Genomic DNA, 24,529 nt, shown 5'->3' with positions numbered 1-24,529 from the left:
ACTGATGCCAAATTAAAAAGCTATGACTTTTGATGCTACTTCATGCAGGAAGGCATTGAAGGCAGTCCATTATCAGCACTAGGTGTCTGTGCTGATTTTGTTCATTTATAATAAATTTTAAAAACACGGCAATGAACACTGGATGAATTCCTCTGTCGATAACTATTAGGAACAAATGCACAGTTTTATAGTACGGTAGTAACATTGGTAGTGTTCCAATTTGTTCTGTATTTCATTTAAATTACATAATTTCTTACTCAGTTATACAGTAGTTTGTCTCGTTTAAACTATTTCCATGAAACTTCAGCTAATTAGGACAGCTGCTTAATTGGGCCCGGATGTACTGGTCCTGATGTGTCCCAATTAACCAGATTTCACTGTATTAGCTTTTTATTTTGGATGTTTATTTGACAAACTGAAGTTAAATTATGCAGCTGTTATGGTGGGATTTGAACTCCTAACTCTGGACAATTGGTTCAGGCTTCTGGATTACTAGTACAGGAACAGAAACACTATCCTGATCATAGTGTCTATGTACCAATTTATGTGTAAAATATTGCACAGCAAATGGACTGGATCTGATTCCTCACCATTCCTGAAGTGACCCCAGGTTGTCCTCAAAGTAGGCACCATTTCCTGACAGCTGAAGTCGTCGTTTCCAGTCCTGAATCATATTCAGCACAAGGCCTTGGGCCTGTTCCAGAGATCGTACCGCTTCCAAGATGCTGTAATTTCTCTCCTGTTAAAAATCCATTTAAAAAACCCAGAAGATGCATTGTTAACCTTAAGGCACATTTACCCTAATGACTGGATTCAAGGAAGTAACACAATATAACCCCATTGGAAGATACCACAGAAGAGACCTGTTTACGTATCATAAACAGATCAGACCATCATGCACATCACAGGTACAATTTAGTGCCCAAAATTTATTGCATGGTTGGGTGGTGTTTTCACACTAGATCATATGAAATCATTGGTGAATTCAAAAACAAAATATAAAAAAAACACAGATTAAGTCATGGGATATATGATAATAGGAAAGCATACTCTGTGATGGTACTAATTAGCTTGAGATTTCCTGCAGTCTCTGAGGGTTTTCCCTTTTATGGTAATCCCAGCTGACTAAAAGATTTGTCCTCAGTTTAATCCACTATCTCATCCACTTGTAAAAATGTAATTGAATAACATATCTGTAAATTTTCTGTGCAATTCTAGAAGAACTTTGGTATCGAAGTTTCAAAGGTTCATTTTATTGTCAAAGTATGTATGTACAATACAACTCTGATATTTGTCTTCTCCAGATAGCCACGAAATACAGAAAAACCAAGGGAGTTGTTGAAAGGAAAGACATCAACCCCCTCTCCACACGATAAGGAAAAAAATACTCACAAACCCCAATCCTCCAGCCCCTCCCTTGCACAAAAGCTAACAGATTGCCCTCAGAAAAATCGGCTGCTGGAACATCAGACCCCAACCTGCTTCCTCGCAAAAAAGACATCAAACCCCCAACCCGCTCCCTTTGCAAAAAAAAACTGCGACAATAACATCAAACCACCAACTCTCATGCACAAAAATTAACAGATTGCACACCCGGAACACCAACCTGCCAGTCAGCAACAAGAAAGAAAACTGAAGGAGAGCAATGTAAATCTACAGTCCAATAAGCATATAAATCTTAGAATTTCAAGAATGTCCATCCGTCAGAAATGAACTTAGTCTTTCTGTGAAGAGTGACCGCCACACCTTGGCCTTCCAAACACAGCTGGCCAGCGGCCTTCCAAATGCCACCGACTTGGCTACCAACTTGTCAACCTGTGGCCTCCGTGGAGTGCATCCACTAACCTCCACCTCAATGCTTCAATCTTCTTTGATGCTTTGAAAGACTCGTCATGGCCCTACACCCAGTCTTATGAGGCAGCTCTTGGACTTCTCCACAGATAGCAGAGTGCTAGATCATTCGATTGAACTCCAAATTGCATGTCACACGCTCCAACAGTTTCCGAAACACAATCAAGGCAAAATGAACAAGCAAAAGGTACAGAAAAGGTGAAATAATCAAAGAAATTGACTATCTGGAAGATGTCACCCGAGGAATCGTTGTTCACTCGCATCATCTTGACTGCAAGGAAGTATCATAGTAGGTAGCTTTGCGCTGCAATCTCAGAGTTCAGAGTTCCTATAATCTGAAATGCTGTATTGTTCTTTTTACTCAATGAAACTATTGATGTCTAAGCACACTCAATTAAAAACGTAAATCCAGAAATTGCTGTAGCCAGTGAATTGATGTAAACCTCAACTTTATATGCACTATTCTCAGTGTAAAACTAATAAAAATGTTGAGCTTTGTTGAATGATGTGTTACTAAGCTTTTAATATATAATACACAATCACTGCTGAATAACCCTCTGGCCTTGAGTAATTAATTATGTGTGTGGAATCTATTTTCCTCAAAATCCATGGACTTTATTACAATTCTGCTTATACCTTAATCAATGCACGTGTCCCAATATTTATTTAGCTCTCTGTAAAATGTTTAAAAGATTGTAAAAAAAATTGAAGCTTCTCATCTGCCAGTTTGACTTTTTTTTAAATCCGATTGACTGCTCAGCCAGCTTGATAGCATCAGTGTTACTGGATTACACAATCCCCAGTAGAAGATGCCTGATAGGAACTGATGCCAGGAAATTCAGACCACAGAGGCTTCTACAAGGTCAGTCACAAATATTATACTCTTGCCACTGACAGGAAAATCAAGGCTATTTAGTCCGAGTCTCTTTTTTAGAAAAGTATACCACCCTCATCCCTCTTGCCAATCCGTAACCAGTAGATGTTTGTCAGTCTAACATTAGCCAATGTCTTCACAATCTGGTCCCTTCATCCCCTTTATAACCACTTTACTAATGTTTTGAATTGAAGTCTCAGTGCCCATTTAGCACCACAGTTAAGCTGAAAAGCTGATTCTTCACTAAGTTTCAGTTTATCTTGATCCAGATTTCATCCCCGAAATACTTATGATTTAAATTCCAAACTCAAATTCTCAAACCCCTCTTCAACGTTATCCAAATTTCTTCTCCCAAACATTCAGTACTGCATTGTACGCTGGGCTAAGTCAAACCCACATAACAACCTTGCTACTAAGATATCCTTACAAATTTCAGAAACCAATCCTTAAGAACACTTCTTGCAGACACAGCCCTTCCTACCAATGCATACATCTACTTATCCATATAGGCAGATGATGGTTGCAGTGTGTACCGTCTCTACACAATGCACTATAGTTATTCATTTAGGCCACCCTGAAAGAACCTTTCAGTTTGCAACCTTCAGATCAAGAAGAGCAAGAGCAGCAGGTGCTTAGGAATACCACCCTCTGCAGGTTCCCCACCAAGTCACACATTATTCTGACCTAGAAATGTATCATTGTTCCTTTATCTTTGCACTTCTCCAACACACAGCAGGAGCACCTTTTTCAACATTCCCTTTGGGTAGAGAAAGACTTGTTTCTTCTTCAGTTCTGTTGACAAGACATACACGACATTCCCAGATTCTGCCCACAGGTGGGGAAATTCCCCTGACAGGGGGCAGGGGAATGATCATTTTCACTAGAAGGAAATTTTAAGAAGGCAGTTTATCACCATCTTCTCGAGAGTAATTAAGAATGAACTATAAATACAGGCAGCATCATGGATACCAACCTCTCTAAAATCAAATAAATAAAACAACTCACAAATATTAAACTACCTCAGTCCTTTTAACTCTGGTCTTCCATATACTCCCCAATGGCAGAATCTTTAGTCATCACACGCAGGAATTCTCTACCTGAATCCCCAATTTCAATCTATGAAAAAAATTAAACTTCTTTTGACTCTGCCTTAACCTTATTCTTTTCCTTAATCCAGTTTAGCACCCATTGTTCGTCATTCCTCACCACCAATTCATGAATTGCCTTGGGACATTTTTCTGTATCTGGTGCTATACAGAAGTAAGTTGATGTCTGCAATGGAAGATTATATACATTATTACTGTGTTGCAATTACATAAGTAACAGTGTCTACAAAAAGTATTCACCCCCAGGAAATTTTCATGTTTTATTGTTCTACAATATTGAATCACAGTGGATTTAATTTGTTTTTTTGACACTGATCAATAGAGAAAGACTCTTTCGTGTCAAAGTAAAACAGATCTTTACAAAGTGATCTAAATTAATTACTAATATAAAACACAAAATCATTGATTGCATACGTATTCAATCCCTTCAAGTCAGTATTTAGTAGATGTACCTTTGGCAGCAATTACAGCCTTGAGTCTGTGTGGATGGGTCTCTATCAGCTTTGCACATCTGGACACTGCAAATTTTCCCCAGTCTTTTTTACAAAACTGCTGAAGCTCTGTCAGATTGCATGGGGACCGTGAGTGAACAGCCCTTTTCAAGTCCAGCCATAAATTCTCAATTGGATTGAAGTCTGGACTCTGACTTGGCCACTCCATGACAATAGCTTTGTTGTTTTTAAGCCATTTCAAGCTTTATGCTTGGGGTCACTGCCTTGCTGGAAAACAAATCTTCTCCCAAGTCACAGTTCTCTTACAGACTGCATCTGGTTTTCCTCCAGGATTTCCCTGTATTTTGGTGCATTAATTTTACCCCCTTCCTTCCAGGCCTGCTGCAGTGAAGCATCTCCACAGCATGATGCAGCTACCACCATGCTTCATGGTAGGGATAGTGTGTATTTTTGATCATATGCAGTGTTTGGCTGAGGGCCAAATATAGTGTTTAGTCTGATGGCCAAAAACCTCAATTTTGGTTCATCTGACCATAGAACCTTTTTCCAACTGACTTCAGAGTCTCTCACATGCCTTCTGGCAAACTCTAGCCAAGATTTCATGTGGGTTTTTCCAACAGTGGCTTTCTCTTTGCCACTCTCCCGTAAAGCTGTGACTGGTGAAGCACCCGGGCAACAGTTGTTGTTTGCGCAGTCTCTCCCATCTCAGCCACTGAGGCTTGTAACTCCTCCAGAGTTTCATAGGTCTCTTGGTGGCCTCCCTCACTACTCCTCTTCTTGCATGGTCACTCAGTTTCTGAGGACGGCCTGCTCTCAGTAGATTTACAGCTGTGCCATATTCTTTCCATCTCTTGATTGAATTAACTGTAGTTCAGGGATACTCAATGAGTTGGAAAATTTCTTGTATCGATCTCCTGACTTGTGGAGCTGCTTGGAGTGTTATTTTGTCTTCATGGTGTAGTTTTTGCCAGGATACTGACTCACCGGCAGTTGGACCTTCCAGATACAGTGTATTTTTACTACAATCAATTGAAACACCTTGACTGCACACAGAATTCAAAAACAGATCTCCATTTAACTAATTATGTAATTTCTAAAACCAATTGGTTGCACCAGTGATGATTTGGTGTGTCATATTAAAGGCGGGGGGGGGGGGGGGTGAATACTTATGCAATCAATTATTTTGTTTTTATATTTGTAATTAATTTAGATCATTTTACAGAGATCTGTTTACACTTTGACATGAAAGAGTTTTTTTTGTTGATCAGTGTCAAAAAAGCCAAAATTAAATCCACTGTGATTCAATGTTGTGAAACAATAAAACAGGAAAACTTCCCGGGGGGGGGGGGGGTGAATACTTTTTATAGGCACTGTATTTTGTAAGGTTTTTTTGTTTTAATACTAGTGGTAAACAGTCTTCGGATGGCCTCCAGTCACAGAACCTCCTTGTGTATGGCCTGAGGTACTTCAAACTTGTCAGCTGAACTTCGGCTTAGTTTTCAAAAAGCACATCATAGAAATTTTTTTTACTTTAAATAACTTGAAATGCTGTACAATCAAGTGAACATTATCCAGTAAACAGACTGATGTAGATTAAGCAACACACACAAAATGCTGGTGGAACACAGCAGGCCAGGCAGCATCTCTAGGGAGAAGCACTGTTGACATTTCAGGCCGAGACCCTAAAATGCCTGCATTCTTTGATAGTGACAGCAGTAAGGTAAATTTCCATGAGTATTGTTTTTTCTAAAGTCTTTATAATTTCAGGTTAAAGCCATTATTTAATTTACACTTGCTAATTGATCTCCGAGTAAACTTAAAGAAAATGGGAATAAGCTTAATAAACTTTTGCCAGCTCACTCTATTTGTAAGGCTGTCGGCACAACTGAACAGAAACAATGAAATGCATGGAACCATCTCTGTATCATTAATGAGAGAACAGGAAAGCCTAACTATATGAAAATAATTCGGTCTAAAGTACATTATTTTATACTAGGAATGCTAAGAACTGTGGGATAACAGTATGTTTGGAACCAGGACCGCCTGGAAGAAAGTTGCTTTAGAGTGGGCTATGCAGTTATGACAAAGCAGAACTGATTTTGGGAGAATTTATTGAGAGAAAAAAACCAGCGGTATGAGACAGAGTATATTGAAATTCAGCCTACATCGATGGAATAAAAGCCAAAAGCAAACAATTGTAAACGCTGGAAATCCAAAATAAAAGAGAGAATGCTGGAAATATTCAGCAAGTAAGGCAAATTATGATGTAAGGTCATTAATTTGAAACATTAACTGTTTTTCTCTACACAGGCACACAGATCATGTCTGACCTGCGAAGTAATTCCAGTATTCTCTTGGAATAAAATGCTCTAGTTCTGTTTGTTTTTTCTGGGCAGCTCAATGAGTCCTGAAGGGTCTCACCCTGAAACATTGACAGTTTACTCTTTTCCATCGATGCTGCCTGGCCTGCTGAGTTCCTCCTGCATCTGCATATTTTGCCTGGATTTCTAGCATCGGCAGATTTTCTCATGTTTGCAATACAATTCCTTGTGGAAATTAAGCTAACAGCGTAAAGTTTAAGAGTTTAGCACAGACTGGTGAAGAATGGAAATATTCAAACAGTGCATTGGGACTTTCAAGCTGGGACAGACTGAAGGAGGCATTTAAAAAGCTTGAACTGGGAAAGTGCACCAAAATGATGGATATTGAAATGCTCTACAAAACTTGCAATCATATTATTCTTTTTATTTTGTTGAAAGTTCCCAGATGGCACACTGCATAGATGCAACTCAAAGCAAAATGATCTCAGGATCAACTTCACTCTGTGCGGAGTTGGCTGATCCTAAGTGAGATGCATTACAACTGACCTCAGAGCCCACAGGAATAGGAAACAAAGGGTCAGATCAGCTAGTGGTGACTCCCATTGAAAAGTGGGATTGTGCTACAAGCAGATTCAATAATGACACATCATATATTTAAATAGCTGGTCCAGTCTCCACCCAAATTTACACACCACACCACACACTGCAGCCGCAAAGCAAACAGCATTATGAAGGACCACATGCACCTGTCATACAAACTCTTCTCCCTCCTGCCGTCTGGGAAAAGGCACCGGAGCATTCGGGCTCTCGCAACCAGACTATGTAACAGTTTCTTTTCCCCCAAGCTATCAGACTCCTCAATACCCAGAGTCTGGACTGACACCAACTTACTGCCCTCTACTGTGGCTATTGTCTTGTTTATTATTTATCGTAATGCCTGCACTGTTTTGTGCGTTTTATGCAGTCCTGGGTAGGTCTATAGTCTAGTGTAGTTTTTGTGTTGTTTTACGTAGTTTCAATGTAGTTTTTGTATTGTTCATGTAGCACCATGGTCCTGAAAAATGTTGTCTCATTTTTACTGTGTACTGTGCCAGCAGTTTTGGTCGAAATGATAATAAAAAGTGACTTGACGACTTGAAATGATGAATGGACACAGATCAGGAACTGGAAGGTGGGAAGTGGTCAGTAGAGCTGACTCTCAGGAAGGATGTCAATACCTTTGGAAGATGCAAGAAAAACGTTTTGTTCTTGAGTGTTGGGCTATAATAGAAGTGTTCCATTTGAAGCATGGGAAGGAAAGAAGATAAACACAAGAACAATTATTACATTATGAAAGATCAAGTAAGAAATATTAGATATAAACTAGACTAAACAGATAGATCTCCTGTTAGTAATGCAATGCTACATTGTACATGCACAGTACAGTAACGTGCTTTTTATTTAATTTTTAACAATACAGCACAGATTTAGCCACACCGCCCAAGCAACTGCACAACTCCAGTTAACCTAATCATGGGACAATTTACAATGACCAATTAACCTACCCAGTACATCTTTGGACTGTGGAAAGAAACCGGAACACCCGAGGAAAACCCACAGAGACTCCTTACAGAACGGTGCCGGAACTGAACTCCAAAATGTCCCAAGCAGTAACAGCATCACACTAACCGTAATATCCCAATTGGCACAAGCATGCACAGACACATACCCATCAAGGGCAGGCAGATCCAAAGACATTCCATACATCACACAAACCATCCAAAACTAAATAATCAGTGTGTGATTTCCCAGATGCAAAGCTTCCTTCACTGATGAAACTGACTGATACATTAATGCTGCAGCCTCCTGCTTGCGCTTGTTGTGAATTTACAACCACGATATACTAAATATCAGATGTTCTTGTAAAACAGTAGTCTGACAAACAGTAACTGACATATGGGTAAAAAGTGCTTTGCATAAATCACCTGACAGAATTTGTGCTGGTATAAACTTCATTGAGAAATACTGTGATCACAATTTCACAGAACATTCTCAAAATTATCTCCTGCATTGAACACAAATCTTCAAAGTCCAAAGTAGATTTATTATTTAAGTATGTATACGTATCCTGAGATCCATTTTCTTGCAGGCATTCACGGTAGAACATAGAAATACAATAGAATCAATGAAGAACCACACACAAATACTGAGAATGTGCAAAAGACTACTATGCAAATACAAGAAGGGGCAATTTTTAAATAAATAAATAGATCGATTGATAGATAGGTAATACTGAGAACATGAGTCACAGAGTCCTTCAAATTGAGTCCATCAGTTGTGGAATCATTTAGTGCTGAGTGATAAAGTTATCTGTGCTGGTTCAGGTGTTTGATGGTTGACAAGTAATAACTGTTCCTGAACTTGGTGGTGTGGGACCCAAGGCTCTTGTACCTCCTCCCCGATGGCAGCAGTGAGAAGAGAGCATGGCCTGGATGGTGGGGGCCTTGATGATGCTGCTTTCTTGTGGCAGTGCTCCTTGTCCTTGGAAAGAAACTTCTCTCCCTAAATTATTCTTGAAGATACAAGCCTGTAGCTTTCCAATTCATTGGCAAAAACATATAGAAACCATTCCACTTCTGGCACTCCTTCTTTGCCACATGCTATTCTTCCTCTTAAAAAAAAGTAAGCACCTGTAGGTTTGTGGAAACTAGCTGAGTGCCTTTCCAAGCACAACAAAGCTTTCACCAGATCAGGTCTTGGATCAGTTTTGACGATCTATGAATGAAAGGCTACATTTAAGATGGCACTACAGAGCAGACGGAAATAGATTCATGCTTCTTTATCAGTGTTTAATGCTTTTCAAAAAAGACTGACAGGCTTCATGCCTAATGTATTGCTTTGGTATGCAGTTACCATCATGAATGCAAATGTAGCAGCTTGTTTGCGCATAGCAGGATTCATTCCTAGAGTAACTGATTAATTGACGTTGTTGGTCCTGCTTGAGGGAGGAAGGTCTACCCAGGGTACCAGCAGAACTCTCTGCTCATTTTTAAATAGTGCCTTAAGATCTTTAATACTCATGAGAAAAGACAGAAAAGAGCCTTAAGCTTTCATCTGAGTTATAACTAGCAGTATTTCCCTGCATTATCAGGCATGAGTATGAGCTCAATTCCTGCAGATATAGTTGTACAAGAATCTTCAGTCCAAGAGGGTTTTGCTGTCAACTGATCCAAGCTTCGCCCATTTATTAGGGATGAAGTTAGAGACTGCACTTCTCTTTGAAATTCAGTTTCGGAATGTTCCACGTTCAGCAGAAGCCAGCTGTAATCACGTGCATATACATGAACAGCTTCTTTGGACCCCAGCAATGCAATACATTTAGTGTGACAGTTGTACCAAATAATCCTAAACATGAGGCATTGCATGTTGCTGCTAAATCTGCTTCAATCCGATTACTCAAACCAATGTTGCAAGGAATAGAAAATGAATGCCTTTGGTTAACCTATGTACAGAACTTCACAAGGACCACTCTATTCCAGACCTCATTATAGGTTTGGTCTAAACATGGACAAAAGAGATGAATTCCAGAGGCAAGTGAGATGCAAGTGGCTGCCCTTGACATAGTGCAACATCTGACCAAATGATACATTAAAAAGTCCTGATAAAATTGAAGTTAGCGGAAACCAGAGGGAAATCCCATACTTGCAGGACTGAGGAAGATGGTTGTAGTTGCTGGGTGTTATTCCCAGCTCCAGGACATCACCTCAGGGCAGTGTCTTATGCTCAAACAAATTCAATGGTTTCTTCAATGACCTTCCTTCTAGCACAAGGTCAGAAGTGGTAATAATTGCTAATCATTGCAGACTGCTCAAGAGGAATGAAAATTCCTCGGATAAAGAGAAAGGCCTTGCCCATGTGCAGAAAGGACCAAACTGCTTTTAGGCGTGGGCTGAAAGTGGTAAGTAGCATTTGAGTCACACAAGTGCCAGGTAAAAACAATCTTCAGTCTAAACAACTCGCCTTGACAGTCAGCAGCATAAATAATGCAGTAGCAAGAGAAAACTAGAAGTATGTCGAGTATGTTGCAGAATGTAACTCCCATCCTGATTCAGCTCAGCAGTGATGTGATGAAACACTTTCCATCTGCAGTGCCAATACACAAGAAGCTTGAAATCAACCACGATAATGTGGCCCACAAGACTGGCACTTCGCCCACTGCCTTCACCTCTTAAACCACTATGACTTGCCAACGCTACTTTTGCCACGGCCTCCCGAATCTAATGACCTCTACCACTTGGAAGGCAAGGGCAACGGATGCAGAAGAATACTACCCCGAGGAAACTCCCTCTGAGTCATACAGCATTCTTATGAGGAAATATAGGCCTGTTCCTTCACTGTCATTGGACCAAAATCCTGGAGCTCCCCATTCATCACCACTGTCGAGTAACTCCACCTCAAAACTACAGTGCTCCGAGGAGGTAACTCACCCTACCTTCTCAAGAGATAATTAGGGATGGACAATAAATATTGTGCTGCTCACATACTATGAATAAATATATGCTTGGAAAATGCTAATAACCTTGTTATTCAACATTCACGCTCTCTCCGCTTGAACAAGGAGCCCCTAGGAAGGTAAGTATGTATATCAAATAAATAAAAATTCTACTCTGACGGATTTCTAAGGCTGACCAAGCAATGTCTGTCATGCAGTGGAACCACCACAAAAAGGGATCAACTACTGTGACACCCGGTAATGGAAGTAACTTCCAGGGGGATCCACTGTTCCATTCACACTGTCATGAAGATACTCTAAGTATAAACATTCCCTTTGCTTGGCCAACTGCTTTGTACTCCAAACAGAAGTAAGCTCACCCTTCTATGATCGTCCCGTGTGCTCTTCTGCTGCTTTATGCGCTCCTCCTGCTTGGTGTATTCTGGTAGTGGGCTATTTGCTTGCGGCAGGTGCGGCTGAGCTAAAATAAAAACAATTGCGCAGTGAACCTCAGATCTAGGAAGACTTCACTAAGCACACAAGCAATTCTTAGTTCTCCTAACCTAAGGGGGAGTGCTTTTTCTTTAGCCAGCCAGCAGTAAGCACTCAGCCAAAACTCTGCCCTCAGCACTTTTGCCACTGCAAGGAAACAGCACAGGCTTAGATCAACAATTGCCCTTCTAATGTAGCTCCAATCAGGAACTAAAAAGAGTGTGGCATGGGAAGTGCTTAGCTCACCTGAGTGTGCCAATGTAATATAAATTTGTAACATAAATAAGCATGCAGCGGACAAAAGCCAAGGGGAGAGGGAAAGAGTGGGAGACAGGGGGGTAGAGAGAGAGTGGGAGAGAGAGGGGGGAAAGAGAGAGGGGGAAGAGGGGGAAGAGAGAGGGGGGAAGAGGGAGAGGGGGTAAGAGGGAGAGGGAGAAAGAGAAGGGGAAGAAGGAGAGAGAGGTGGGGAAGTGAGAGAGAGAGAGAGAGAGAGAAAGGAGGGAAGACGGGGATGGGAGAAAGGAGGGAAGAGGAGGATGGGAGAAAGGAGGGAAGAGGAGGATGGGGAAAGGGGGAAGGGAAAGGGGGGCAAAGGGAGAGCTGGGGGGCAAAGGGAGTGGGGGAAAGAAAGGGGAGCAGGGCGAGAGGAGAGAGAGAGAGGGAAGGGGGCAAGAGAGAGGGGAGAGAGAGGCGCACGACAGAGAGAGAGGAACAGGGGGGAGAGAGAGAGGGCGGGAGAGAGGGAAGGAGAGAGAGAGAGAAAGGAGGGAAGACGGGGATGGAGAAAGGGGGAAGGGGAAGAAGAAAGGGGGAAGGGGAAGAAGAGGGAGGGGGCAAAGGGAGAGCAGGGAAGAAAGGGGAATGGGGCGAGTGGAGGGAGAGGAGAGAGAGCGAGAGAGAAAGAGAGAGAAGGGGGCATGCGAGATAGAGAGCGAGGGCGCAAGAGAGTGCAAGAAAGAGAGGGCACGAGAGAGAGAGAGAGAGGGCGAGAGAGAGAGACAGGGTGCGAGAGAGAGAGAGAGAGGGCGAGAGAGAGAGAGGGCAAGAGAGAGAGGGTGTGAGAGAGAGAGAAGGCATGAGAGAGAGGGGGGATAGAGAGAGAGTGGAAGAGAGAGAGAGAGGGATGGGGTAGAGAGAGAGACAGAGAGTGGGAGAGAGGGGGAAGAGAGAGAGAGGGAGAAGGGGGAGGTGGGGGAAGAGGGAGAAGGAGGGAGGGAGAGAGAGAGGGCACGAGAGAGGGGGAAGAGAAAGAGAGAAAGGGAGGGAGTGGGGGAAGAGAGAGAGAGAGGGGGAAGAGAAAGAGAGGGAGAGTTAGGGGGAAGAGGGAGAGAGAGAGGGAGGGAGGGAGAAGAGAGAGAAGAGGGGGAGAGAGGGGGAAGAGAGGGAGAGAGGGGGAGGGAGGGAGGAAGAGGGAGAGGGAGGGAGGGAGAGAGAGAGGGCATGAGAGAGGGGGAAGAGAAAGAGAGAAAGGGAGGGAGTGGGGGAAGAGAGAGAGAGGGAGGGAGTGGAGAGAGAGGGGGAAGAGAAAGAGAGGGAGAGTTAGGGGGAAGAGGGAGAGAGAGAGGGAGGGAGGGAGAAGAGAAAGAAGGGAGGGGGAAGAGAGAGACAGAGAGAAAGTGGGAGAGAGAAGGGGGAAGAGAGGGAGGGGGAGGGAGTGGAGAGAGAGGGGGTAGAAAGAGAGACAGAGAGAGAGTGGGAGAGAGAAGGGGAAGAGAACGAGAGGGGGAGTTAGGGGGAAGAGGGAGAGAGAGAGGGAGGGAGGGGGAGAGAAAGAGCAAGAGAGTGGGAGAGAGAGAGGGGGAAGAGAGAGCAAGAGAGAGAGGGCATGAGAGAGAGAAGGCATGAGAGAGAGGGGGATAGAGAGAGAGTGGAAGAGAGAGAGTGGAAGAGAGAGAGAGAGGGATGGGGAAGAGAGAGACAGAGAGAGAGAGAGTGGGAGAGAGAGGGGAGAGAGAGCAAGAGAGAGAGGGAGTGAGGGGTAAAGAGAGAGTGAGAGAGGGCGTGAGAGGGAGAGAGGGCACAAGAGACAGAGAGTGGGAGAGAGAAGGGGAAGAGAGAGAGGGAGGGAGAGAAGAGGGGGCATGAGAGAGAGGGGGAAGAGAGAGAGAAAGGGAGGGAGTGGCGGAAGAGAGAGAGAGGAGGGGAGGGGGGAAGAGTGTGAGAGTGTAAGGGAAGGAGTGGGGGAAGAGGAAGGGAGGGGGCAGAGAGAGAGAGTGGGAGAGAGAGGAGGAAGAGAGAGAGGGGAGGTAGGGGGAGTGTGTGAGAGTGAAAGGGAAGGAGTGGGGGTAGAGGGAGGGAGGGAGGGGGCACGGAGAGAGAGTGAGAGAGAGGGGAGAGGGATAGGTAGGGGGAAGAGAGAGGGAAGGAGGGGGAAGAGAGAGAAGGGGAGGTAGGGGAGAGAGAGGGAGGGAGGGGAAGAGAGAAGGGGAAAGAGAGGGAGGGGGAAGAGGGAGAGAGGGGGAGAGAGTGGGGGGGAAGAGGGAGAGAGGGGGGAGAGAGTGGGGGGGAAGAGAGAGAGGGAGAGAGGGGGTAGAGAAAGGGAGGGAGGGGGAAGAGGGAGAGCGAGGGAGGGAGAGAGAGAAGGCACAAGTAGGGGAAGAGAGAGAGACAGAGAGAGGGGGAGAGAGATAGGTGGGGGAAGAGAGAGGGAAGGAGGGGGAAGAGAGAGAGGGAAGGAGGGAGGGGTGAAGAGCGAGAGAGAGAGTGGGAGAGAGGGGGAAGAGAGAGAGAGGTGAGGTGGGGGAAGAGGGAGAGAGAGGGGGAAGAGAGAGGGGGAGAGAGAGAGGGAGAGAGGGAGGGAGTGGAGAGAGAGAGGAGGGGGTGAAGAGAGTGAGAGAGAAAGGGACGGAGTGGGGGAAGAGGGAGAGAGAGGGGGAAGAGAGGGGGAGAGAGAGGGGGAGGGGGAAGAGAGAGTGAGAGAGGGAGGGAGTGGAGACAGAGAGTGGGAGAGAGAGGAGGGGGTGAAGAGAGTGAGAGAGAAAGGGACGGAGTGGGGGAAGAGAGAGGGAGGGGAAGAGAGAGAGGGGTAAGGGAGGGAGGTAGGGGAAGAGGGAGAGAGGGGGAGAGGGGAGAAGTGAGAGTGAGAGAGAGGGAGGGAGGGGAGTACACAGAAAAAAGTGGGTCTTTCAATATATTTGTGATATGCTTGATTGAGGGTGCACATTTTGAGAGAGTCATATTGACATAATCAGCATACGTATGAGTTAAATAATTTTTAAATAGCTTGAACATGGTAGAAAGCATGTTAAATGATCCATCACTCAATGCGCCCAATCAAGGAAGGTAAAATTAAACCAAATAAGATGTAGACACACATAACCTAAACACCAAAACACACATCAGATGCAAGGGCCCTCTTTTCACCGACAGCTGAACACATGGCTCAGACTACTGCAGAGAATAATGAAAACAATTTCTTGAGAAATTCATGGATGCTGGAATGCCAAAATTCTGTGCTGATTAAAAATGATGCACTGAATTTTTTTTATCATTTTCAATAATCTTGTGATCTCAATGCTCCACCAGAAACAGTAACCTATCTTCTGTCCAAATGCCAGCAGATCTGCTGTTCATTTCTTCTATGTTTATTTTACAAGACTTCTCAGTAAACTGATTAGTTTATGGAGCAATTCCAAATTTTATTCATAATCAAATGTCAGTATTTTATGAAATTACCCAGAAATGAATTATGATAATTTTCAAATAGATTTGATATTTGCCTGGTACTTCTAGGAACCAGGTTTGATCCTGATCTCAGGTACTGCCTGTATCTTCTCCACGATCACAAGTTTTTCCTACGTCCCGTGGTTTCCTCCAACATCCCAAGACATGCTAGTTGATTAAGAGGCTGCTGTACTTTACCCTTTAGTCTAAGTTAATGGCAAAAAAAACAGAGGGGAATTGATGGCCATTTGTGAAGGAGGGCTATATATAAGGAAACAAGGAAGTGGAGAATAGGACTATTGTATTCACCTTTTAGAACCAATATGAACACAATGGGCCAAATGGCCTTCTATGTACTTTTACATAAGATACTTTAGGATTTTGAACTTCCTAAAAGATCTCTTGATATCTGCTTCATACTCACTCTGGAAACACCGTGACGGTTGTTGCTGCTCACGTTCAAGAGACTCATTGATTTGTTGAATTGCACTACGGTACATCTGAATGCTCTTGATTACATTGTTCAATAAAGTTAACTGCTGTACTACATTTGCATCGTCTTGCTTCATCCTTTCGCTGCTGGTGGTTGGAAAAGTTTGGGCTGGTAAAGGGTTAGGTAGACCAACATTGACCTAGAACAAAACATGAAGGAATATCTGTAATTGAAGCTTGTTTTGTATCTTTATCCTCCACAAAAGTGAATATTTATTGGGTGAATATATGCCTTTTATTTGTAAATTCCATCCATAAACATAATATATGACTCTATTTTACAAAAGTCTCTTATTTGAAAGCCAAAATACTGCAGATCCTAAAAATCTGAAAGTAGCAGAAGATGCTAGAAATATTCAGCATGTCAGGCAGCTGCTGTGAAGGAAGAAAGAAATCTTAACATTTCAGGTTGATGATCCTCTACTGGAAGCTCACCTTTCTGAAAAAATGTCACAACCGGAAACATCAACTCTTTCTCCCCAGACACTGCCTGACCTATTGAGTATTTCTAAGATTTTCTATTTTTCTCTTTTAGACAGCAGATCTATGGCAGCAGAGTGGAATATACCAAATGAATGCAGACTAGAATGAAGGAGCCATTGAACAATTTGAGCCCTGAGGTGGCAAGGCATGGATGAAAATTTCAGCAGAAAACAAGCTAAGTCTCAGACACAGAAAAATATATTACAATATAGTAAAAGATGCCCCAGCTGTATAATCAACCAAAATTCAAAACAAGGCCACATTGAAAACATCTATAGTAGGCTTGCCTGAGTGCTTAAGTTTTTCTATGATCAGTAAATAAAAGGAACAACTAGTTTTCAAAAAATTGAACAATGTTTCATTTATGAATCTATTTGAAAGTCAGTACTTGACTTCATTTTGTGCTAAGTTTCTTTCATTTTGAACTGGATTTTATCTTAAATAGTTGTATAAGCATTGCCCTTGGATACAATGGGGCAGTGCTATTGCCATGCTTGCTAAGCACACCCATGTCTGGTCAGGATTTGGGGATTTGGCTGGGAGATCATCTAGGGGAAAAAAAAATGCATGTGTTGGGGAGTTCAGGTGAACAATTCATTTCTGTTTCCAGCTTAGAGATGGCATATCTTCCACTACTAAAAGGACTGTACCCTATGCAACTTTCAATTCCATCAATACCACCCTCCTACCCCTGTAACCATCCATTTACCTCTTCCTTTCCTACCATTCAGAGACTTAAAAAATCCTTCTTAATAAAGAAGCAATTCACTTCCAATTTAACATAATGCTTTTGGCACGTGTGTGTGTGTGTGTGTGTGTGTGTGTGTGTGTGTGTGTGTGTGTGTGTGTGTGTGTGTGTGTGTGTGTGTGTGTGTGTGTGTGTGTGTGTGTGTGTGTGTGTGTGTGTGTGTGTGTGTGTGTGTGTGTGTGTGTGTGTGTGTGTGTGTGTGTGTGTGTGTGTGCGCGCGCGCGCGCCCAAGACTTTTACACAATACTGTATATAGAATATTTAAAAATTAAATAAGTAGTGTAAAAAGTGAGCAAAAATATTGAGGTAGTGTTCATGGGTTCTTTTTCCATGCAAAAATGTGATGGCAGAGGGGAAGAAGCTGTTCCTAAAACATTTAGTGTGTGTCTTCAGCCTCCTGCACCTCCTTCCTGACAGTAGTAATGAGAAGAGGGCATGTCCTGGGAGGAACTGGCTGAGTTTGCAAGCCTCTGCAGCTTTTTCCAAACCTGTGCAGTGGTTCCTCCACACCAGACAGTGATGCAACCAGTTAAAATGCTCTCCATGGTACACCTGTAGAAATTTGCTGGAGTGTTTGGTGACAAAGCAAATCTCCTCAAACTCCTCATGAAGTATAGCTGCTTCATAATTGCATCAACATGTTAGGCCCAGGTTAGATCAGAATAGATATTTAAGAGACTGCTAGATAGGCACATGGATAATAGAAAAAAGTCATCCCTTGGAAGACGAAAAGGAGGAATTAATACTGGGTAATGAGGAAATGGCCGAGGCTTTGAATGACTATTTGTGTCAGTTTTACACGTCTAACATGCCAAAGGGTGATGTTATGGATACGATGGGAGGTGAGGGCCTCGATACAATAGCTATCACTAAAGAGGTAGTGCTGATCAAACTTGTGGGCTTCAAGATAGACAAGTCCCCTGGTCCTGGTGGAATGCATCCCAGGGTACTGAAAGAAATGGCAGAAGTTACAGTAGAGGCTCTGGTGATAATTTACCAAAATTCTCTGGCAGATTGGGAGATGACAAATGTCACACCACTGTTCAGAAAAAGGATACAGGCCAGCTAGATTAACATTTGTAGTTGGGGGAAATGCTTGAAGCTATCATTAAAGAAGGAATAGCGAGGCATCTGGAAAGAAATGGATCCATCAGGCAGACACAGCATGGATTCAGCGAAGACAGGTCCTGTTTGACAAACTTTCTGGAGTTCTTTGAGGATATAATGAGCGCAGTGGATAGAGGGGAACAGATGGATGTTATTTATTTGGATTTCTGGAAAGCATTTGATAAGGTGCCATATAAAAGACTTATCCATAAAATAAGGATACAAAGAGTTGGGGGTGATGTATCATCATGGATAGAGGATTGGTTAACTAATAGAAAGCAGAGAGTTGGGATACATGAGTGTTACTCTGGTTGGCAATCAGTGGTGAGTGGTGTGTCACAGGGGTCGGTGCTGGGCCCACAACTGCTCACAATATACATTAACCATCAGGAAGAGGGGATCGAGTGTAGTGTATCTAAGTTTGTGATGCACCATCAATAACTCAGAGACGTGAGGTGAGAGATAGGCTTTTATTAGCTGGAAGAGAGCACTATCAGCAGCAAGAGACCATCACACAACATCCTGGAGACTGAGGGGGAGCAGTGCCTCCAATCACCTTTATACAGGGGTCTGTGGGAGGAGCCACAGGAGCAGTCAGCGGGGGGGGGGGGGGGGGGCGTGTCCAGACAGGTATATGTAGTTCACCACAGTTTGCTGAAGACATTAGATTGAGTGGAAATGCAAATTGTGCAGAAGATACAGAGAGATATAGATAGGTTAAGTGAGTGGGCAAGGGTCTGGCAGATGGAGTATAATGTTGGTAAATGCCAGGTCATCCATTTTGGAAGGAATACTGGAAGTGCAGATTATTATTTAAATAGTAAAAAATTGCAGCATGCTGCTGTGCAGAGGGACTTGGGAGTGTTTGTGTATGAATCACAGAAGGTTGGTTTGCAGGTGCAGCAGGTTGTCAAGAAGGCAAATGGAATGTTGGCCTTCATTGCTAGAGGGAGTGAATTTAAGAGCAGGAAGGTTATGCTGCAACTATACAGGGTACTGGTGGGGCCACACCTGGAGTACTGTGTGCAGTTCTGGTCTCCATACTTGAGGAAGGATATACTGGCTTTGGAGGCAGTGCAGAGGACGTTCACCTGGTTGATTCCAGAGATGAGGGGGGGTTAGACTATGAGGAGAGATCAAGTCACCTGGGACTATGCTCACTGGAATTCAGAAGAATGAGAGGTGATCTTTTAGGAACATATAAAATTATGAAAGGGATAGGTAAGATAGAGCCAGGAAAGTTGTTTCCACTGAAAGGTGAGACTAGAACTAGGGGACATAGCCTCAAGATTGCGGGGGAGTAGATTTAGGATGGAGATGAGGAGGAACTGCTTTTCCCAGAGAGTGGTGAATCTGTGGACTTCTCTGCCCAATGAAGCAGTGGAGGCTACATCAGTAAATATATTTAAGACAAGGTTGGATAGATTTTTTGCAGAGTCGGGGAATTAAGGGTTATGGGAAAAAAGCAGGTAGGTGGGGATGAGCCCATGGCCAGATCAGCCATGATCTTATTGAATGACAGAGCAGGCTCAATGAGCCAGATAGCCTACTCCTGCTCTTATTTCTTATGTTCTTATCTTTAATGTGATATTTCACAGAAGTTTTAAAATAATTTGAATAATGATTTTGTTATATTTATAAAAAGGTAAAATGTTTGAAAAGTCAGTGTCAAACAATTTAATCAATTTTAAGATGCCACTAAAAGATGCACCTGTCAAAACTCTTTGGACTACTATTTCTATTATTTACCAATAATACAACCATATCAACAAAGTTGTTCTTCCATAGTAAGGTGCCAATTTATCCAAAGAAATCTCCTGTGGACTCCTATAAGTACATCAATAAATCTAAACTGATGGATTATGATCAAGATAATAAACAGTTCTTTTCTATGGTGACAGTGCTCCTGGACTCAAGAAACAAATAAATCAGCCTTTTGTTTAGAAAGGACCTATTCTACCAGACACCTTGTCTGGGCCTTGAGTGCAGTTATGATATCAAGATCCTTCAATGAGTCAGTCCAAGAGTTATCAACATTAAAATTTATCCTGCAGTCTTGGAAAGGATTCTATACTTACACTGCTCTGCTGAAGCTCCTGAAACAATGTATTTTCTTGCATCAAGAGGTAGTTCATGGTATTCACGAATTCCAAAGGCTGGTGATCAAACATATTCTGTAATGCAGAATGAAGTATTGATTAAAATATTATATTAGAACTATTGCTATCAAATAATTACAGTAAATACAAGTAGTCACAGCAAAGTGTGAGGTTATCCACTTTGGTGGCAAGAACAGGAAGGCAGATTACGATCTAAATGGAGTCAAGTTAGGAAAAGGGGAAGTACAACGAGATCTAGGTGTTCTTGTACATCAGTCAATGAAAGCAAGCATGCAGGTACAGCAGGCAGTGAAGAAAGCTAATGGCATGCTGGCTTTTATAACAAGAGGAATTGAGTATAGGAGTAAAGAGGTCCTTCTGCAGCTGTACAGGGCCCTGGTGAGACCCCATCTGGAGTACTGTGTGCAGTTTTGGTCTCCAAATTTGAGGAAGGACATTCTTGCTATTGAGGGAGTGCAGCGTAGGTTCACAAGGTTAATTCCTGGAATGGCAGGACTGTCATATGTTGAAAGATTGGAGCGACTGGGCTTGTATACACTGGAATTTAGAAGGATGAGAGGGGATCTGATTGAAACATATAAGATTATTAGGGGATTGGACATGCTGGAGGCAGGAAACATGTTCCCTGTTTTGAGGGAGTCCAGAACCAGAGGGCACAGTTTAAGAGTAAGGTGTAGGCCATTTAGATCAGAGTTGAGGAAAAACTTTTTCACCCAGACATTTGTGAATTTGTGGAATGCTCTGCCTCAGAAGGCAGTGGCCAATTCTCTGGATGTATTCAAGAGAGAGTTAGATAGAGCTCTTATAGATAGCGGGGTCAAGGGATATGGGGAGAGGGCAGGAACGGGGTACTGATTGTGTATGATCATCTATGATCACAGTGAATGGCGGTGCTGGCTAGAAGGGCCAAATGGCCTACTCCTGCACCTACTGTCCATTGTCTATTGTCTATTCTGATTCATTAGAATGAGGCAGCTGCAGTTGTCTGCTCTCAATGCAGTGGCTTTTACACTGGAATTAAAAAAAAGTCAATAAGTCAATAACCCCTTCCCCATGGCATCACTTACTGGGAGCCAAAATCAAGTCCTGTATTCAGGTTAAGCAGCATTCAAAAGTGATGAAAACTGAGAGCCTGGTGAGGGGTAAAGATGGAGGGTAGAAAGTTAAGACAGGAAAAGAGGCATTATTAGTGCCAAGAGGCATGGATGATAGATATCCCATAAACGTTTTTACAAGTTTGCTTAAAATTTAAATAGTGGAGTTTGGACTTGAAAAGTACAGAGAGAAAATAATAGTGAACAAACTACTGTAAATAAACTTTGATCATTGAGCAACCTCAGTGCTGGACTGGCACATTATCTGGACCATTAGATATTACTCCTTTTCACTTAACACCTCAATCCACTGCTAGTTCAGTTTTTTTCCTGCATATTACATAATAGTACAAGAAATTTTCCCACGAGCCCAGTAAGTTTAAAGAGATTATGAGAAACAAAGACAGTGAATTTAGAGGGAGCATGAAAAACAGGACCCCGGTGAATTTGAAGGATGTGTGGGAAATGATTCCCCAACAAGTTTAAAGGGAATCACAGGACACAGAGTCTGGTGGAACCTAAAGGGAAATTGTGGAACAGGCCCAGGTGAGCCAGATGGCAAACGACTGGAATTTTTGAACAATCAACTGAGTTGATTCATTATTCATGGAGCATTACTCAGGGTGGGGAAAAATCACATCATGGCTTGAAAGGAATTGCAAGCTTCTTGGCAATTTAAAATGACTTGAGCTTGACTGGATTCAGGATTGGTTAACACAACCGCAACATTTTTTTCAGATCAAAACCAAAGATTGCTGCCTGACCAGTTCAGTTCCTTAGGCAGCTTGTTCTTTGGTTTTATTCCAGATGACTCTCACAAGATCATCTACAGGCAGAACTGTTCTGCAGGGAAATGTTGACAGAACACTAGGTTAGAATATTCAATCAACCTTGAAATTAAACCTTCCAATGCACTAAAATTATTTTAATCATTATAATAATGGATGTTGGAAATAATATTATTGGAATTGTTTTCAACATGTCAGTTCATTATGGAATATAAACATGTCCGTTTGTTGTCGACACATTAGAAACCAGATGAGTTCAATATCTGTGTACAACTATTACTTTCAAAATTAGGTTTCATTGACTTCAGCAAGTTCATCCCTCTCTTAGTGGTAGATATAGACCATAACTCTGGGAAAACAAGCAGCACGGTAGTGCTACACCACAACTCCAGCACCCCGGTCTCAATCCTGACCTTGAGTGCTATCTGCATGGAGTTTGCATGGGCTACTTCAGGTGGCCTGGTTTCATCCCATATCTCTAAGGCATGCAGATTGGTAGGTGAATTGGCCGCCGTAAATTGCTCCTAGTGTGTGGTAGAATCTAGGGGGATTTAATGGGAATAGTGCAGGATTAGTATAATTGAGTGTTTAATGGTTGACACAGACTTAGTGGAACAAAGGGCTTCTTTCCATGCTGTATGACCTGTAAATACATTTGAGTATTCTAATCTACCAGTTAGTAATCAATGATGGTTAGTTATAACTAGTAAATTGGGCAAAAGTACACTGGCGATTAATGGATAGTGATATAGAATGGCAAAGCAAAGATTTGTACCCCATAATATGAGCTGCTGACCTAAGCACGGCACATTAGTCAGCAAGGGAGAAAAATACAGCAGATTCTCTGCCCATGCTCTGAATGTGAACGGTGTAATGCTGGTGGAAACCCAAGGAAATGAATAGATTACCTTAAAAAAAAATAGACAACTCTAAACAGCTTGCTAATTAAACAACATGTAGACAGATCCATTACTATCAATCCTTTACTGCTTGATCATGTTAAAATACAGATTAAGCAAGTGTCCTCTTAATTATACCCTGCACCATACCTTGAAGTAAGCTGCATATTCATTCAGCTTGCAATTTACTGGATATGACATGTGATTTGCTACTTTCCGTAATTCTGACACCATTGTGTCTAATAGATTTCGAGCAAGGCTTTCATGGGAAGGGTTTCTGTTAATGGAACTCCTAAAAGAAAAGAGACAAAATGAAACTTTTCACATACACTTCTCTCACTGACTCAGACTTCATGGGGAGAATTACATTATTTCGAATCCACAATTCACTAATTCACTGTTGAATATTAGATGTTTGGTGTGAAAAATGCCAGATGGAATTTAATGCAGACAAGTGTGAGGTGTTGGACTTCAGTAGGACCAACCAGGGTAGGTCTTACACGGTGAGTGGCAGGGCGCTGAGGATTGCAGTAGAACAAAGGGATCTGGGAATCCGTCACAGATACATAGGGTCGTAAAGAAAGCTGTTCACACATTGGCCATCATAAATCAATGTATTGCATACAGTAGTTGGGAAGTTAAGTTGAAATTGTATAAGATGCTGGTGAGGCCTAATTTGGAGTATTGTGTGCAGTTTTAGTCACCTACCTACAGGAAAGATGTAAAAAAGTTTGAAAGAGCACAGAGAAAATTTACAAGGATGTTACTGGGTCTGGAGGACCTGAGTTGTAGAGAAAGGTTGAATAGGTTAGGACTTTATTCCCTAAAACATAGATTGAGGAAAGGTTTGATAGAGGTATACAAAATTATGCAGGGTATAGATAGGGTAAATGAAAGAAGGCTTTTTCCACTGAGGTTGGGTGAGACTAGAACTAAAGGTCGTGGGTTAAGGGTGAAAGATGAAATGTTTAGGGAGAACATCATCACTCAGAGGGTGTGGGAGTATGAAATGAGCTGCCAGCATAAGTGGTGGATGCAGGCTTGATTTCAACATTTAAGAGAAATTTGGATAGATACATGGATGGGGTATGAAGGGCTATGGGTGCAGGTTGATGGGAGTAGACAGATTAATGATTTAATTCAGTATGGAGTAGATGGGCCAAAGGGCCTGCTTCTGTGCTGTAGTGTTCTAACACTAGGACTAACAGAAATGGGCATGATTGTGATGACGCTCCCTTGTCATGACAAAATATTTGTTAATACTGTCCATGTTCACATATGTGATAATAACATTTCAGGCAAAGGTGGCCTGGAGTTCCAGAGTTATAGCTCTGTTGACAGCTACCCAGAACCTTATTGTACTAACTTTGCCCCAGCTGCTTTTTCAAATGGATAAATTGGCTCCAGTGACTGCATATCAGAGAAGGCACACCTTAAACAATGGAGCTTCTTCATGTCATGCCCATGAGATGAATTACTATCCATCAAGCTTAGTGACAGATACTAACCATCAGGAAAGGAAAATACTGTTTCAAAAAGGATATATCAAACAGTTATTCCTCTCTTAG

The 24,529-nt window shown here is 42.4% G+C and overlaps 1 protein-coding gene across 4 annotated transcripts in view; it reads right to left on the bottom strand.

Moving 5' to 3' along the window:
• Nucleotides 1-24,529, bottom strand: part of LOC140741294 (signal transducer and activator of transcription 5B-like) — a 159,659-nt gene that overhangs the window by 44,883 nt on the left and 90,247 nt on the right. For all 4 annotated transcript variants that reach the window (XM_073071332.1, XM_073071331.1, XM_073071333.1 and 1 more), the window contains 5 exons: nucleotides 23,112-23,253; nucleotides 20,139-20,234; nucleotides 15,655-15,862; nucleotides 11,456-11,556; nucleotides 591-739 (listed from right to left, as the gene is read on the bottom strand). In XM_073071332.1, coding sequence (XP_072927433.1) covers nucleotides 591-739; nucleotides 11,456-11,556; nucleotides 15,655-15,862; nucleotides 20,139-20,234; nucleotides 23,112-23,253 — 696 coding nt within the window. The remainder of the gene's footprint in view (nucleotides 1-590; nucleotides 740-11,455; nucleotides 11,557-15,654; nucleotides 15,863-20,138; nucleotides 20,235-23,111; nucleotides 23,254-24,529) is intronic.

Source organism: Hemitrygon akajei, chromosome 18, assembly GCF_048418815.1.
Source record: "Hemitrygon akajei chromosome 18, sHemAka1.3, whole genome shotgun sequence".
NCBI lineage: Eukaryota > Metazoa > Chordata > Chondrichthyes > Myliobatiformes > Dasyatidae > Hemitrygon > Hemitrygon akajei.
The sequence above is the reverse complement of the archived record's forward strand: the minus strand, read 5'-3'. Positions and strand labels throughout refer to the sequence as shown.